At 62.2% G+C, this 18,412-nt stretch overlaps 1 protein-coding gene across 1 annotated transcript in view; it reads right to left on the reverse strand.

The window, feature by feature from the left end:
• RPS6KA2 (ribosomal protein S6 kinase A2) overlaps positions 1 to 16,967 on the reverse strand; it is a 49,956-nt gene extending 32,989 nt beyond the window's left edge. Inside the window, exon 1 of the mRNA XM_054722480.1 lies at positions 16,812 to 16,967. Coding sequence (XP_054578455.1) covers positions 16,812 to 16,955 — 144 coding nt within the window. The 5' untranslated portion in view covers positions 16,956 to 16,967. The remainder of the gene's footprint in view (positions 1 to 16,811) is intronic.
• Between the last annotated feature and the right edge of the window lie 1,445 nt (positions 16,968 to 18,412).

Below are 18,412 nucleotides of genomic sequence, written 5' to 3' on the forward strand. Positions count from 1 at the left end.
CTAACCGGTTCCCACGGGCACTGGAGAGCGAGCCGGCGTGCCTCACCAGCCGGGGACCAGCCTCCACTGCTGACCTGTCGGCTCCTGGCACCAGGGCTGCGCCCGCCGGACAGAAATCCGTTGGAATTTGCCGTGTTTTATGGAAAACCTGCATCCATGATGCATCTGCCCTCGGCCTTGTGTGTGAGTGAACTTTCTTAGTCACGGAGGGTGAGGCCCGAAGGTACTTTCAGAGAATGGAAACTGCACTCATGGCTTTATTTATTTATTTAAATATATTTTTGTTGACTTCAGAGAGGAAGGGAGGAAAGAGAGGGAAACATCAATGATGAGAGAGAATCATGGATCAGCTGCCCCTGTACACGCCACACTGGGCATGTGCCCTGACCGGGAATCGAACCCTGACCCTCCTGGTTCACAGGTCGATGTTCAACCACGGAGCCACGTGGGCCGGACAGGGCTGCACTCACGGCTTTAACATGGGCCCCCGCGCTGCCTTTTAGCAGAAATTCAGGGGAAAGAAGTGCGTTAGAGACGCCTCACCGGGGCCCCCAGCGTCTCCACGTGAGAAGCCGAGAGCGTGCTATCCGTCTCGAAAGGACGTTGGAGAAAGGTCCAGGCCACACAGGCTGTGTCGGACAGAAACATTTTCCAAAACGTCCCTCTCACTTTGTAAACAGGATAAACTAAACTCGTGCAATGTGAACAGAGCGGAGATAAACTTGTCTTCTAGTCGGGGAGACAAGACCTTCTATCTCCAAACACAGACCTCGAGCCATGTGGATCCGCCACGTGAGCCGTGTGGGCAGAGAGGAGAGGTCAGAACAGGGAGGGGCTGGCTCGCCCGGGGCGGCGTCCGGAGGAAACGGGCCGGTGGAGGACTCAGACGTGGCAGGGAGAGGCCGCAGGTGGCAGGCAGCAAAGCCAGGGTCGGCCTGATCAGTCCGCTTCCTTTCCAGGTTGTTTCGTTTCTACCTTTTGCTTAAAACTCGGAAACGGGGAAATAAGTTCAGAAGAGTAAGTTACTAGCTCCCCGGCGGTGGGCGTGGAGGGCAAGAGGCTTCCCAGAACCGCAGGGAGGAGAGCCACCGGGTCTGGCAGGTTCAACATCCACTTAAGGTCGGTTTGCAGATCCCCGGACGTGACCTCAGATCTCCCTGAGGCCCGGGAGAGAGAAGATCCTATTTCAGGGCACGGAGCACCACGTCGGACGGACGCTTTAATCTTTCATGGACGGGGATGGAAAGAGGCAGCGTCAGGGCTCCTCAAAGATGCCGGCCAGGCCTCTCCTTCCGGAAGGTGCGGGGCGCGTGGGAGGACAGCAGAGGGGGAGCGAAGCCGAGGGCTGGCGATGGAAGCCCCACGTGGCGTCAGCAGCCGCCTTAGCCGCGGAGGCGGGGCTGCGGCCGTCGGATGGTAACTGGCGTGTGTTCGGGGTTGAAGTGTGTCCCCCAGGAAACAGGCGGTGAAGTCCGGGCCCCCAGCCCCTGGCCATGACCGTTGGACATGGAGCCACTGCACATGGAACCAGTGAAGGCGGGGGGAGGGCGGGTGACCCAGTATGACCGAGTCCCGGTCAGAGGCCACGTGGAGGCACACACGGAGGACTGCGCCACGGGGATGGCCAGGGACTGGCCCGATGCTCCACGAGCAGCCCCCCCCCCCCCCCCCCCGCCCGGAGTTGGAGGAGGCGAGGACGGGGCTCCGGAGAGAGAGGGCCCTGGGGCACAGCTTCGCTCCAAGCTCCTGCTTCCCGGGCCGGGAGCGCACACACGCGTTGTCTCAGCCCCCGGTTTGTGGGCGTCACGGCACCCGCACCCACAGGAAGCTAACCGGCAGGCAGCAGCAGGACTTCCCTCAGCCCCGGCCCCGAGGGCGGGCAGGACCACGGGGGGGGGGGGGGGGCGGTCTATATGGTATGAGTCGCACCACAACCTACAGCAGTCACAGCGCCAGCGGCACACACCCCTGCACAGCCACCGCTCCGAGGGACGTAGGCACCGGCACAGGAATGGCTCAGCCCGCAGGGCGAGAACCCGCGGAGACCACTGCACGGAGAGACGAGCTCGCAGGGCAGCAGCCAGGCTGCGCCGGGGACAGACGCCTGCAGGGTGGACCGGAGACGGGTGCTGGGCCGCACACGGGCACGGCCGACGGCGACCGAAAGAGAAGTGCGGCCCGCGGGACCCACGGAGCTGGAGGACGACACACGTCCCGGCGAAGCTCCCGGCAGCGGGCCAGGGCGCCGTGGGAGAGCCGGGGCACCTCGGGGCCGAGCCGGCTCCGGCGGAGAAGGCAGCGCGGCTGGGCCGGGGCAGAGTCAGGATGAATTCCCTCCGGGAGACGCGGGGGGGAGGTTGTGCACAAAGAAGTGGAACCCACGAGAGAAAGCTAAGCTACCATGTCAGAGGTTTGGAGAAGGCAATGGCTTGTAGCTGTAACGCACGGATTACAGCTCGGAGAGGGGAGACAGGCAACACCCATGCCCAGAGCCTCTGGCTTAACCGGCGGCACCGACCGGAGCTGGCCGGGCGGGGCGGTCCCGCCCGCTCTGCACGCTGCTGGCCGAGGGGCCAGGCCTGTCCTTGGCTTCCCGCCCCGGCTCCTGCTGCTCTCGTCGGCGTCCTTGTCCCGTAACAGGACCACGCGGCTGCACGGCAGATGGAGCTTGTGTGTGAGCCGTGCTCACCTTCCTGTGACACGGCCACGCTGCTCCCGTCTGAACGGGCTCGGGAGCGCCTCGGCGACATCTCCAGCCACACGCGCAGGCTGCTGCCCGGGGACCAGAGCGCGGCCATTGTTCCCCACCGTCCGCCTCCCGGGCAGACGGTAAACAAAGCCCGTCTCAGGAGGAGGGGGCAGTGCGGGCCACGTGGGAGCGCGGGCCTCTGCTGCCGGCTCTGACCCCGCGCCGTCCTCCCCGCCGGCCGCCTGCGGGGCCCCACGGGGCGGACCGGGCAGTGCCCATCGCCGCACAGGCACCTGTGCTCTCACCGGAACGATCCGGAGACGCAGATGGACGGATGGAGCGCTCGCAAACCCAAGATGGACCCTCGGCCACGCGGACGGCAGGGACGGAGGACTGAGTCAGGCTCCAGCCAGACGGCTGCACAGCCGGTTCTGGGGGAGAAGCTGGGGTCCAACGAGCCTTTGAACTTGAAGACGTTTGGCTCCATAGCCTGGAGTCCGCCACCAGGCCTCGGCCATGAGCTCCCGTCTCTGTCTGTCCTCCCTCCACCCTCCACCCTCCGCTCCTGCCAGCGGGGGCGCCGCCTCCGCCCGCTCGGGACAGGCTCAGCATGGCCAGGTCCCTTGCCCAGGTCAGCCGGGGCGTGGAACTGCCCAGCAGGCTGGTCACAGCGTCACGGCTCCGAGGGGAAGGCTCGGCTGTGGTGTCTGAAGAAGCTGAGCTGACCCCGAGGAGGCAGAGGTTTTCGGGACGGTGGACTCTGACCCGCAGGCGGGGACTTGGAGTGGCTGAGGGCACGCAGATCGGAAGCCGGGATCGAGGGGGTCAGAGCCGCGCTAACGGAGCCGGCTCCTCCTCTCTCTCCAGAGGCTGCCCGAGGCCGGTGAGGGAGCGCTGTGGGCACGCTGTCCCGGCCTCGGGGGGACGGCCGGTGAGTGCGCTCGCGGCCACACCGAGGCAGATGGAGCAGTCCTGGCTGGTGGCTTCTTCACGGACCAAGTCCATCGAGGCGAGCGGCGGACCGCCCCTGCCCGCCAGGAGGGAGGTCTCTGCCGCCGTGTCGCCCACGGGCCGGGGGCGGGGCTCCCGGAGCGGAAGGCACAGTCCACTAGCAGGGGACAGGCAGACGCACAGCCCCGACAGCACCGAGAACCGGCGAGGCTGGATTTAGCCAAGACAACAAATCACAAAAACAGACGCCGGGTCTCGTGCTTGGTAAACAGCCGCCGACCGGGAGCCAGGCCGGCGACGAGAGAAGCACACGCAGCAGGGGCGGTGACTGGGCGGGCGGGCGGCATCGGGTCAGCTGCCGCCGCGGGCCCACCCGCTGACCCCTCACACCTTTCCGGGTCACCGTCAGGTCAGACCCTTAGTCATGCGCCGCGGCCGCACACGCCGGTCAGCGTCTGTCTGTCTCCCCGGCAGACGGGCTCCGGGCAGGCACTGCTGTCTCGTTCCTGGACTCTCTCCACGGCAGCGCCAGCGCGAGGGGAAGCTGAAGGCGCCGCTCCCGCCGAGGGACGCGTCCTCTCCCCGGGCTGCCGTGGGAATTCGGGGCGTCGCTCCCTCTGGGTGGATTTAGGGTCCCCTCACTTTGGGACTGGGAATGCTAATCTCCGACGGAGCACCTACAAGAGTGTCTTGCCCAGCAGCTGGTTGAACAAGCGATGGGAGCACAAAGCGGTGATTCTTTCAACATAAACGCTGCTCTTCTTACCCCGTTTTCAGGACTCAACCATCAAGCTGCATGCAGACCATTGGGAGTGAAATGAAATTTCAAACGTGTAGAAGTTGACGGAAAAAAGCTCCTTACTCCACACAGTGAATAGAAACAGCAAGTGGAATACGCGTGCACTTTGAAAATGTTCTTCTCAAAACCAGTAGGAAATTAGCTTCCAACCCTGAGGCCGCTTTTATTATATTATTCTTATTGGAATCAGTCTTGCTCTTGCCTAGTGGACATACCCTGCGTATCCAGCACTTCTTAAAACCTCTTGCCCTCACCTGAAAAAGCTGCTGATAAACAAAAGAAGAGTGAAAGTATAAATTAAAAAACCCAGCTAACTGGTCTACCCTGGCCCGACTCACTGGTGACTCCACGCAGGTCTTCCTGAGGGAAGAGGATAGAAATGAGCCGTATGTCCTTCCTGGTGAGCAAGTGCAAGAGCAGGTGCATGGGCTACAGGAAATGCCCTTAAATCCCGTCACTCAGAAAAGCACCATCACCCCGCAGGAGGCCAGCGGGCTGCAGGCTGCCCCGCCCCGCCCCCCGCAGTGCCGCAGCGCAGGGCCCGGACTCCTGGCTGGCCCAGCGCTCCTCACTCAGAGACCCGCCCTCCCCACGTTCACCATCCGACTCCCGCTCTGAAAACCGTGTCCATCAGACGTTCTCAAAGATTCTGGCTGCAGAGGAGCTGCGTTGGGTCCCGGTTCCTGAGGCCCACGGTCCGCGGACACGTGTTCATTCTACCCTCCAGCCCGCAGCCCTGGGTCCTCTCAGCCCTGGGCCTTCCTGCAGGTTCCTTACGGCGGATCCCTACTGTGGCCCACGCCCGTGACCGGATCCCACAGCCTCCGGTTACCCCGAGAACATGGCTGTCCCTTAGTTATATTAGAAGCTCGGGTCAGCAGAGCCTAAAAGGTGAGACTGACTACAAGTCCTCAGGTCTGGCTTGGAGCTTAGCATTGCTAGTTAAGGCTTCATGCCATTCGAATAGGACAACTTCTATCTGCAAGTCTCCAGCAGATATTCCTATCTAAGGTTTAAAATACCTCGCTGTGTGGGCACGTAAATCCAATGTGACATGATCGCGAGAAGCGAACACACAGCCTCCGCTGGGAACTGGGAGAGGGCGGCGTGGGGGCGGCACCTGAGCTAGAAACGCGTGCAGGGGCGCTCACATGCCCCCCTCCCTGCGCTCCGCGGAGACGTTTTAAAGGTGACCTCTAAACAAACGTGGCACACCGGGCTTCGGGGACCGAGCAAACCCGAAGACTGCTTTCTGCGGTGATAAAACCCCAAACCAGAACATGACAGATGGTTGAGATACAAAAGCCTTCCCTGCCCAGGACCTCGCCACCCGATGGAAAGCGTTTTACTTTGCAGACTGATGTGAATTTAGGCCAAAGCGGAGCCATCAGCCATCGGATCCCCGGCCTCCAAGGCCCGGCCGGCTCAGAACCCGGAGCAGCTCCACAGAAGGGCGAGCCCGGCCCCCGGCGGCCCACGGAGCGGAGGGGGCTCTCGCACCAGAGCCCCCGTGCTTTCTGTTGAGCTGCAGCCCGGCTGGGGCCCCCGGTTCCTGCCCACGTGAGCATCACACGGTGAAGGCGGTGCAGACTCTGCCCCTGGGCCGCACTCCGGCCGCCGTCTGCACCGCTGCTTTGGAGACCGTAGACCTCAGTGCTCGGGGAGTTCGAAGTGATGCCTTTGAAATGCGCCTCCCTGTTCACCATGGGGGGCCACGCTAAAGAAAAGACACACACACACACACACACACACACACACACACACACCGCCGCCTTCCTCGCTTTATTCCATGAGAAGGGCGAGTAGCACCGTGAGTTTAATTCTGCACAAATGGATCCCGAACACACAGCCTGCTGGGAATCTGGGTGACTGAGCAGGGCTGCGGGGGGCCGGGAGGTGACCACAGATCACGGGGGGTGGGGGGGTGGCCGGTGAAGACCACAGCCACGGCACTGGTGCGGCAAACAAGCCATCGACAGAGCGGAAGGAGAGCCCACACCCCACACAACGGGGAGATGTTCGCAACGCACACACCCGACCAGGGACTTGTGTCTGGAATATAGAAATACTCTGGCAACGCAACAGTAATTTTAAAAGTCACCTAATTCTTAAAATATATATTTTTGTTGATTTCAGAGAGTAAGGGAGAAAGAGAGAGAGAGAGAGAGAGAGAGAGAGAGAGAGAGAGAGAAACATCTGTGATGAGAGAGAATCACTGATGGGCTGCCTCCTGCACACCCCCCACTGGGGATCGAGCCCACAACCCGGGCATGTGCCCTGACCGGGAATCAAACCGTGACCTCCTGGTTCATAGGTGGAGGCTCAACCACTGGGCCACGCCAAACGGGCGTGACTTAGATTTATGAAAAAAGTCGCCACGGCACCCGAGGGAATTCAGACAAAATGACTCCTGAGGCGACTGAAAGACGAGACTCCTCGGGGCAGAGCGCGTTCCTCTCACCTCTCTAATTCAGCTGAGTCAGTTCCAGGAAAAGTCTGGAATTTTTCCCAGACCCCCAGCGGGCACTGGCGGGCAATGGCCACAGGACGTCTGCGGCGACAATGTCAGAGGGTCTCGGCGGGACGCAGCCCCTCGGGGACCGAGTCCCCCACCCCGGGTGTGACCTCTGCCGTGTGGAAACAGCCCCCGTGGCAGTGGGGTGAGTGTGAGCTGCTGACGGGAACCTGGTCCCACGGAGCTACCACTGCCCAGGTGCTTGGCCCGACGCTCTCCGCTCACTCAGCCACCCGTGTGCGCGGAAGAGTATTCCACCGAGAAGCCCCGTCACGGGTTCGGGTCATTTCATCGGGGGGAGGACACCCGCAGTGACCACGAGGCTCCTGGGAAGAGGGCCCTGTGACTTCTGTTTGGGTCTAAATGGCCTGGGGCAGATGAGCTGGGGCAGATGGGCTGGGGCAGACGGCCTGGCCGCCTCCTGGGAAAGGCAACGTGGCAGAAGCTGGGAGAGCCCGCGTGCCGGGCTGTCGCCCTCGGAGCCGCCCCCTCGTTGCGAGGTCTGTCCTGGGAGGAGAGCCCTTCATGGCCGCCCGGGGGGCCCGGGGCCTGCAGTCGCTCTCTGGTGTTCAGTCCGTCTCTCCCACAGTTGACACACGTTTGGGGTAAACACAAGTCCTGTTTACCCCAAAGCCACGCAACCGGAAGCGAAGGCTCTTTTAAAAATAGAGCCTTTATGAGCGAGAAGCAGGAACTCGGGGGGGTGACAGACAATGTGAGGCGGGCGGTCCTGACGCTCCACTTCCTGCGCACAGAATGGCCCGGCCCAGTGCGGCGCTCGCGGCCGACATCGGGGACCGCGGGCAGGCAGAGAGGGGACTTGGTTCCTGCGCTGTGGGGCGCGGCTGGAGGTGAGAGAGACAGGGAAGCTGCTATTTAGTTCTTCCCCCAAAGACAGACGCTTGTCTAGACTGGTGGTTCTCAAACTAGGGTTCCCTGGAAACCTGGAGTCCCATGGCCTGGCCCCGGGAAGAAGGGGGAGGCCACAGAAAGAGAAGACCCCTCCCACCCACGCACCCAGAGGGCTTTCCCCCATTCCTGCTCCGCGCACTGCACGGCAGCCCCGCACCCTGCAGCCCCGCACCCTGCAGCCCCGCACGGGTGCTTACATCAGGCCCGAGCAGGAGGCGGAGGCCAAACCCCGGTTTGCACCTGCGTTCAGGGTCACTGCAGGGCGCGCAGCTGCCCGGCCGTGGAGGCAGCGACCCGCCGTCTCGCTGGGAGATGACCTCGTGGTGGCTGCAGGGTGGACGGCAGGGCGTGACAGTCACACCGACCCGGGCGCATCGACACGCCGCGGGGCACACGCTGAGGGGCCGGAGCCTGACCTCATCCGGAAGTGTGGTGTCGGGTGTGTTCTCCGCGGTGGCGGCCTGGGGACCGGGAGGCCACCGACTGGGAGAGTCAGGGCACCGGGCGATGCCTCTCGGCATAAAGAGGAGCCACCCGCTTTGAATCGGAGTCTCGTTCTCTGTTATACGTTTTTCTAATCATTCCTGCTCTTTCCTTAAAAACAGGCACAAACCTGGCTTCCTGACGCGTAGACCCCGACCCAGGCCGCTCGGGGACGAAGTAACGCGACGGCCAGGGGACCTCTCCTAGCCTCGTCTGATCTCTCTGCACTCCGCCTCCCGTTACAGCTCTCGCCATGTACGTCAACGCGCTATCTCTTACTACCAAGGCGCTGCCGGGAACAGCAATGCCCGCGGCAGATGCCCGGGAAGAGGCGTCCCGGAGCGGCGACGGAGAGGCGAGGCGTTCCTGCCGGGGGCACGAAGGTGGGGAAAGCGAGCCCTTCTCACCCTCAGGCCGCGGCACAGCGTCACGGAGGACGGAAGCCGGTCCCTCCTGTGAAGAGCAGACGCTCCCGCCAGCTCGGACCACGTGGCAGAGGCCGGGCAGGACACGATCCGAAAGGCGGCCCAGCACGGCCAAGCGGAGCTGAGGACAATTCCAAGGAGAAAGCTCACGCTGGCGGTGCAGGCAAAACGCTGCGCACGTAGGTCAGACGACGCGTGCGACCAGCACCGAAGCAGCGCTCACACCCCGCGTGAGGCCACGCCCGGGCGCAGGGCTGCCCGCTCGGAGTCTCCCACGGAAGTCTTGCACGTGGTCTGGTAACAGATCCCTCCCGGTGATTTACCGAAGTATGGCCGCCACGGTCAGAGGCGGGGCCGGCACGAAGTTGGCCTGTAGCGTATGGAATGCAACGGCAAAGAAAACCACACTGCGGTGTTCTCACCAAACCGATTTCATTCGAGTATGTGCGCAATCATTTACATGCAGAGTTACAACTGGGTAACTTTAGGAAGCGGACGCTAGGTCTGGTCAATAAAACAACTTTTCTAGAATAAATACCCAATTCTACCTTGTTCTGAATCCTTCTTTAAGTTACTATTTACATGGTCTAGATGTGAGACCGGAGATTTTTATGAGACAGAAAAGGACCCGGAAAATGAACAAAAGTATCCTTAGCCCCACAAAGCACGGTGGGAGAATAAAGAATAATAGCAAACGTATAAAATAATACATTTCATTTTTTTCAATGAATTTTTAAAAATCTAATTTTAATTTCCCATTTACCATCTCAATGAAACCGGAAAAATCTGAAAACGGGTTTGGAAACATACATGTAAAAGCACTATCTCTTCCAAATACACACGCTATGACGACCCGTGCACGTTCCTCATGGGTGAGGATCTGGCAGACTTCCAACATTTCCCAAACTGGTGCCCGCAGCCCCCGCGTGCACAGGCCCCCACGGACCCGCAGCATCGGAGCGTCCCAGGTCAGCGCCTCTCCTCTCCTCCGGGAGTGGGGGGTGTGGGGGGGTGCAGGGTGGGGGTGGGGAGCTCTGGGCATGTGCTGTGCCCGCCGCTGCTTAAACAGGAGATGCGCCAATGGCATATGGGCACCACGTGTTTCCAAACTCGCCAAGAGCCGCCCGCGATGACCTGCTGTCCCGGAAGAGCGACGCCCCGGGACTTGGCTCGGAAGGGTTTGGGGAAGCGCCCGAGACCTGGCGAGCTGCCGCGCGGGGGCTTCGGCACAGACGCTGCGCCCTCCGTACACCCGTCCTGGGGCTCCGACCAACATCCCCACTGTCCCAGGGGCCACAACACCCTCTTATGTTTCCCTCTGCTTCCGCCCCTGGGTGCCAGGCCCCGCCCACCAATCCCGGGCCGGTCCGGGGCAGGACACGGCGAGGCCGCCTCCCGTTCTGGCTCGTGGCCACCCGGGATCCCGACTGTGACCCTGTGGCCGACGAACCCTTCTAGGGGGTCTCCCTTAGCCTGTCCGTCTTATGTAGAACCTCTTCCTTCTGGCAACGGGGGACCCAGCGGGCCAAGAGCCTAAGTGCTCACTTTTGGATTCATTTTTTGAACCTTACTACTTCATATATATATACGTTTTTATTGATTTCAGAGAGGAAGGGAGAGGGAAAAAGAGATTGAAGCATCAATGATGAGAGATCGGCTGCCTCCTGCACGCCCCACACTGGGGATTGAGCCCGAAATCCAGGCCTGTGCCCTGACCAGGAATCGAACTGACCTCCTGGTTCATAGGCTGATGCTCAGCCACTGGGCCACACCGGCGGGCTGGACCTTACAGTACATGGGAGAGTGGAACAGCCGAAGGAGGAACAATTCTCTTCTGTAAAGAGCCAGAACAGACCGTCTCTGCCGGCTGCCCTCCCTCTGCCGGCGCTGAGCCACGGGCTGACTCCCGCAGCGAGAGCGCGTCTCTGCTCCCCCAAGAGCGCTGCTCCCATGAATTATGTTTCACCGACAGCCACGTGGACGAAACCCTTCACAGAGTTACAGCTGGAGCTGCTGCTCCTGTGAACACACAAACCCGGAACACGTGTGCTCGGAGGGGAGGGAGGGGGCTGAGGCCAGCGCGGTGTGGCACCCGGAGCCCAGCGCAGACGCTTCCCTGACGCGGCACGTGCCGTTGGCAAGCATTCGGTAACCTGGGTCGGCATTATGTCACGTGATCCCATGTCACGGGAGCGCAAAGGGGCGAAGCGGCTGGGGAGGCCGCAGGAGGACAGGGAGTGTGAGGGGCCAGGCGGGGCAGCCAGCAAGGGGGGCCCGTCCAGGGCAGGGACGGGGGCTGTGCCAGGCTCTGCGGGCGTCGGGGCAGGAACACCGACTGCGGGGCCGGGACCTCTGTGAACCAGAGCTGGAGGAGGAGCGGCTCCCCGATCAGCCGTCCTGGGCGCCTTTAACGGGTCTCGAGGGGCACGTGCAAACCCACGGACCGCTACTGTCTGACACTCGCCAAAGGCGCGAGGAGACTCCTCAGGGCCCGCAGAGGGAGAGGGATGAGCCCAGCTCCACGGGAAGAGGAAGGGGGGGATGCAAGGCCGAGGGGCGGGGGGGCGGGCGGAGGGGGGCGGCGGTGGATGGAGGTGTCCTAGGGACAGCTGAGTCTCTCTAAACCAGGGTGGGACCTTTTTCCTGCCAGGGGCCACTGGATATGTATAACATCGTTCACGGGCCATACGGAACGATCAGCTTAAACATGAGCCTGCTCCGTCTGGCCAAACATTGAATTACCTCACCCCAATGCCTTGGCCGGGCCAGACCAGATGACTCTGGGCCTTAGAAGGCCCGCGGGCCGGACGCTCCCCGCCCCTGCTCTAAGCTGACCCGCCGGGTCCTTGCTGAGGCATCACCTGGGGGAGGGTGGGAGGAGAATTAGGTCAGAAATTGAGGGCGATCACGTATGGAGCACGGGGCCGCGGGGGAAAGCTGGGGAGGGTCTCAGCCCTGGCCGCCGCATCGTACAGACGAACCCGTCCCAGTCTCCCCACATTTCAAAGCGGCGCTTTCCTCAGAGACACGCGTGTCCTCAGCGGCCCACGCGACTCTGTAACGCGCCTTCTCTCCATCTGCACTGATGTTTCTTCTCTCTAAACCCACTCGGCAGGACTCTTGCTAACCGGGGTGTGCAGGCCCCACAGAGGCGGAGGAGAGGGCTCAGGGGTGCTGGGTGGAGTGTGGGGGACAGTCCTTGTCCATGCACATCCCGTGGTTCCAAACATCGGCTCCTGCGGGGGGACCTCGCAGCCCGTGGGCCCCGCACCTTCTCCTCGGGCGCCCGGTGTGCGGCCTCGCGGCTAACGCAGCTGCACGGGACGTCTGCTGGCCGCTCGCCCGCGTGGAGGCTCTGACAGCTGCGAACCCGACGCTGAGCGAGTTTTGTACTGAACGTGCTGTGTCTGACCCGCTTGCTGAAGTCACGCTGCAGCTAACAAGTCGCTGATAGTTCCCACTGGCGTTTGATTTCTTAGCTTTTACATCAGCAAACACGGAACGCTGGGGGCGGGGGCAGCCCAGCCTCCCCAGCTCCGTCAGATACACGCAGAGCCTGGCTCTTAGCCGCCAGGGCCCGGCCACTTCGCTTATGCGACGAGCACGGGGCCGCGGGGGAAAGCTGGGGAGGGTCTCAGCCCTGGCCGCCGCGTCGTACAGACAAACCCGTCCCAGTCTCCCCACATTTCAAAGCAGCGCTTTCCCCAGAGACATGCGTGTCCTGAGCGGCCCACGCGACTCTGTAACGCGCCTTCTCTCCATCTGCACTGATGTTTCTTCTCTCGTAGATGCTCCGCTCACCGAGGCCAGAGGCCAGCCCTCTCCCCGCTACTCAGCGCCAGGCACACGGTTCACAGGCGGGTGCCGACCCGAGTGTGTGAGAACCGGGCCGACAGTAAACCTTCTCCCGGCACCGGTTACCGCGTCGCATCCCAGTTACAGATCTCGCGCTTTGTCCTTCTCACTCACCCCAACTGTCCTTCAGTCAAATGTCAAATTCAGGTCAAAGGGCCAAGCCCCGGCCTGGGTGGCCCCGCCCTCCGCAGCCGTTCCAGAAGTGAACCCAGTGCTGATGCCTTTAGGAAGCTGGTAGGAAAAGCTGACCCGAGTAACTCCCGTCCTTTTCTTTCCTTCTGAACCACAAAGCTTCCCGCCAGCCCCTGCCGCCCCTCCCGTCCTGCTGTTGGTGGCTCTCGGGGACACGGAAGCCCCGGAGCTCGGCCACATGGGGACACCGGCGCTGGGCTTTCCTGGCTCTGGCCACGCACCGGGCAGGGCAGGGCCTCCCGGTGGCGCGAGGGCAGGAAGCGGGGCCGCGTCCGCAGCTGACAGTGCGGCCCAGCGCTTCCGCCTGTCCCAGCCCCGCGCCAGGTGCTTCCACAGCATCTTCACCCCGAGGGAGGTCTAGGGCCACCCCATGTCACAGGAAGAAAAGCGAGGCTTAGAGCGGTCGGAAACCCTGCCCGTGAGAGGCAGACGCGAGAGTGCAGCTCAAGGGCATCTGGAGCAGAGCCCACGCACCCGGACGCTCACGCCCAGAAAAGGCTCTCGGGGTGGCTAGGTGTGGAACACGTGCCAACGCACCCCGAGAGCGGTTCCCTTTGAAAACTGAAACAGCCGTCCTGCCGGCCTCGTCTCGTACGTGGTGAGGCCACCACCGCCGCCGGGACGGCCGCAGTCAGTCACAGACAGCTCCTAGGCCAGGGGCTCCCTCGAAGGCATTTAGGAGCAGGGCATGTGCAGCCATCTTGCTCCCTGGGCCCCGTCTTCTCACATATAAAGCGGCTGATGCCTGAGCGGGGGCTGGGGTTCTCGGGCAGCGTGGTCGGCGCCCGGAAATCGGAGCTTTCTTGGGGGTGAGGGCCTGGCAGACACCTTCCCCGCGCGTGGGCAGAGGAGGTGATGCAAGGCATCCATCTCCCCCGGGGAAGCCCGGAGCCGCTCCTGCCAGGGTCAGCCGCGGGGCCACCTCCGTCGGCACCAGGCTACCGAACGGTTTAGCCTGCGGCTCACCAGCTGCTCCCGGTCTGGTGAAGCGGCCTGCCTTCTCTGCTGGTCGAGTTTGCCCCATGTTGGGCCCTAGAGGTGAAGTGAAATCTAAAAGCGAGCATGAAACACTGTCTCCCCGGCTGCCTTTTAGATAAGGACGATGTTGTCTTAAACGTAAAGTAACGACTGTCACTTTCCCGTTTTGGTCACTAGATTTTGAATTTCAAAAAACAAAAATTTTAAATTATATATATATATTAGAGACCTAGCGCCCTCTTGCAATCCGGGACCCCTCAGGGGATGTCGGACTGCCGGTTTCAGCCCGATCCCCTCAGGCCAGGCCGAGGGACCCCACTGGTGCACGAATCCGTGCACTGGGCCTCTAGTGTGCATATAAGATCTTCGGCTAATCTCTTTCGCCCTCCCCCATCCCCTTTTCCCTCTGAGATTCATCAGTCTGTTCCATGTTTCCATGCCTGTGCATTGAGCACCTGCCCCCCTAGTGGTCAGTGCACGTCATAGCTACTGGTCGAACAGTCGCTTAGGCTTCTATATATATAGATTGATTTCAGAGAGAAAGAGAGACAGAGAGAGAGAGAGAAAGATCAATGATGAGAGAGAACCATTGATCCGTTGCCTCCTGCACACCCCACACTGGGGATCGAGCCCAAAACCCGGGCATGTGCCCTGACCAGGAATTGAACCATGACTTCCTGGTTCATAGGTTGATGCTCAATCACTGAGCCACACCGGCTGGGCTCCACGTATATTTAAAAATATAAATTTCAAAGAAACAACAAACATTTTTTTTTTTTTTTTGCATAATGTGTTACCTTTTTCATTAGTCCAAACACAGGAAATATGCATTTGTTAAAAGTGTTGTATTCAACCTCAAGTTGGGACAGCCCTCCCCTCCTAAACTCCACCTTCCTGGTGAGTGATGCCAGCGTATAACCTGCTGCGAGTAAACAGCCAGAGGCAGGCGTCCCTGGGAGACGACAGGAAGGAGCTGGGCAGGAATATGGACCAACGCCCAGGGCTAGGTCCCCCAGAGGGGAGGCACCCTGCGGCCAGGATCTGGGTCCTGGATCTCGAGCTACGATGCCCAGAAAAGGGCTGACCCCGTGGCAGGTCGTGGGCAAACACGTGCAGAATGCATTATCTGGTAAGCTTTCCACAAGGCCCCCAGGCTGGCAGGCTTCTGCCCCCAGCAGTAGAATGTGACGTAAGACAGCTACCTACGGTTTCCGAAGCACCCCTGCAGAGGCACATGCAGGGAGCGGAGAGCCGTGTCAGTGCTGGTCAGCTTCATTAGTTATTGGTTATTGGTTATTAGTTATTAGTGGCACTTCTCTCCAGCTCTGGGTCGGATGAATGCTCATTGATTACGTGCTGATGGACCACATTTCTCTCTAGATGGTCAGACCTGACGTTTATCAGTGGTTTTCAGGAATGTCATTTTCACACAGACGAGATGTCACTTATAGACCCTCCCACCCGTGGCTCCATTATCTTTTTGGCGGCACTCACACAGCCCAGTTCTCTGCGGAGCCCTAACTCCAAGGCGAGTGCACCTGCTGTGGGATTGCTGACCCTCCGGGGTCCCCCGTGTCTCCCTGAGCCCCCGGGAGCCGCTTACCCTTGTGCCTCCCCTCGGGAAGGACGGTGAATGAACGGAGACGGCAGCTGCACCCCAAGCTGGTCGTGGTGAGTCAGAGCGTATCAGGTCTAAGGTAAGCGCTGCTCCGAGGTTCTGTGTCAACTCTCGCTGTAACGCGCCTGAGACCCAGGAAAGGACTCATCCCGTGACCTGCTGCCAGATCTGCCCGCCAGCCTCGGCGAGCCGGCCCACGATTTGACTAATAAGTTGCATTTGTGTGAAAAGACGTTTTACCGTCGGAAACCAGCCGCGAAGACCCTTTCCGACGCTTTACGTTGGGACTCAGCGAGGCCGGGACAGGAACGTCTGAGACAAGGCCTCCCCAGCTGCTGTCCGGTCCACCCTGAGCCCTGCCCAAAGGTCCCATTGTCCCAGAGCCTGCTGTCTCACACCGAGGCAGCCTGAACAAAGAAACCGAGATGAAGAATGGGACTTGGTGCCCACGGACTTGACTTCACGAGAAACAGACAAGCCCAGACCTCCGCAGGGGCCGGCCCTGCCTGTGGCCGGGACAGGACACCTCGAAGGAAACCTCCACGGGGAGCGACGCCCTGCCCACACCCCTCCATCGCCCTGCCCGCACCCCTCCATCGCCCTGCCCGCACCCCTCCATCGCCCTGCCCGCACCCCTCCATCGCCCTGCCCGCACCCCTCCATCGCCTCGCTCTTCCCACTTGAACGCATGTCACCATCCCGTCACCTATAGAGTCAGCAGTGTGGTGTGGCCCCGGGGTGCAGAGGAAGACTGGGTGGCTGAAATAAAAGACACATCGGAGCAGGGACCGGGCCAGGGCCGGCTCTCCAGGGTCCAGGGTCCTGGGTCCGGCGGAACCGGTCTCAGCCCCGACCTGCAGGCGATTGCATCAGCCCTGCAGACCGGCCAGCGCGCTGGTGCTGCTGTGGATCCATCCCTTCTGGTCCCTTCTCCCCTGACTCACCCCGCGAACCATGTGCCCCGCGCGGGGCACTCGGTGCGGCTCTGGGCGGGGTCACACACCCACCAGCACAGCGCAGGGCGGGGCCGGGCCGGGCCGGGAGGTCCTGCACTCGGGACTTCCGAGGGGCGCCCCAGAGGGACCGGCCAGCCCTCCTCCCCCGGAGCACCGAGGCGACCGCCCGAATCCTGCCCAGACCGCGGAACCAAATGAGTGGGAAATTCATCCCCGAGGACCGCGGCCGGTCCCCTTACCGCCGAGTCCCAGCAATAACCTTGGCTCGATCCCGGGAAAGCGGACCGGCTCCCCCACAACTTCAGCTCGGGGCTGGCAGGCGGCCGCGGGCACCGTGCATGTGACAATGGGCAGGGCTCGGGGTGGCCTGGACCGCGGCATCTGCGGGGCGCGGGGCGCGGCGCGGACCTGGACCCTGCGCGCGCGGGGGCGCGTTACCTCGAGCCGACTGAGGCTGGAGCTCTTGGAGCGCGACTTCCTGCGCAGGTACACGGAGAAGAACCGGCGCACCGTGAACTTCCTCATGCTCAGCTCCATCGCCCGCGCCCAGCCGGGAGGAGCCGCGGGGCCGAGGGCGCGCATCCCCGGCGCGGAGGTCAGGTCCGCGGGCGGGCGCGCGTGGCCGGGGAGCCCGGCGGGGCGGCCATCCGCGCGGGGCACGGGCTGCGGGCACAAAGGGCAGGCCGGGCGGCCACCGCGGCCCGGGTGCCAGCAGCCCCTCCTCCTCCTCTCCCGGCCCCTCCAGCTGCCGCCGCGGGGCGAGGACCGGGCGGCTCCACCTTCGCCAATCAACGCCCGCCGCCCCAGGCGCTCCCGCCTCTTTCCCGACCCCGCAGAGACCGGCCCCGAGCAACCCCGCCCACCCCGCCCCGCTCGCGGCTACTACGGCCAATCAGCGCCCGCCGCCACGCCCGGCCACACCCACTCCTTGTTCTCCTCCGCTGCCGCCAATCAGCGCCCGCCGCTCCACGCCCGGGCGCTCACTCCTCCCCTCCTCCTTCCTCGTCCGTAGTACTCACTCCCGCGGCCCGCCCCGCCCACCGCCCCGCCCACCGCCACCCCCGCCAATCAGCGCCCTCCGTGGCGCATACCTAATGAGCGCCGCCCGGGGTGGGTGGGGCGGCCGCTCCGCTGCGCCTGCCGCTCGTTCTCGCTTCTGGGGTCTCGGTTCTGCCCCATTAATCCTGCGGGGTTCCTTTTCCCGGCTTCGGGGTGTCAGTATGTGTCCTTGTCTTAAAACACACATGTACACACTTTGGCATAATGTTCTGTGCCCGACAAAACTTTAATTTTTGATTAGCAAACACTTCTAGGGAATGGAACCAAATTGGGGGGGGGGGGCGTGCGCTCTGCACCCCCACCCCCCGGCCCTGCAGGGGGGCGCCCAGACCCGGAGGCCCACCCGCCACCCACTCCCGGGTGATGAGAAGATCCCCACGTGGTTGGGACCGGGCAGCGGGCAGCGCTGGGAAAGCCGCCCTTGGCCGTGGTCGGAGAACAAAGACACATCCGTTCTCTCTGACCTTCGACTCCATATATAGAACATTATCCGAACGCGTGACCCAGCAGGGCCTGCACGGAGCGTGTCCGGAGGCTGGGCTCTCAGGCCAGCTGCTGGCTGCAGGGCGGCGAGGGATTTGCCTTAAAGGGAAACAGACTTTTTTCTACAAATGCTTGCTGGAGAGCTGGAGGGCTGGAGGCAGTCCCAGATCCGTGAGCAGGAATCTGCCGGCCTGTCTTGTTTATCTTGTGCAATGCCCACGTGCTGGTGTAAGCTTAGGACCCGGCCAACGATCTCATTAGCATCTGCCACCGGCCCTCACGCCCCCGCGAGCCATGCCATCCGCTGGCAGAAGCAAAAGCCGCATTAATACCTGCGACAGGCGCCCCTGCTAAAGTAAGTAAAGAGGCGTGACCCCAATGCGAGCTGGCAAGCTCAGCTCACGCAGCACCAGGTCCAGGCGAGGCCTCGGGGTTAATGGGCGCTGCAGGCTCAGCGGCCAGCCAGAGGGTTTGTGCATCGCCTTGCTTGGTGGACT

Source organism: Eptesicus fuscus, chromosome 10, assembly GCF_027574615.1.
Source record: "Eptesicus fuscus isolate TK198812 chromosome 10, DD_ASM_mEF_20220401, whole genome shotgun sequence".
Taxonomy (NCBI): domain Eukaryota; kingdom Metazoa; phylum Chordata; class Mammalia; order Chiroptera; family Vespertilionidae; genus Eptesicus; species Eptesicus fuscus.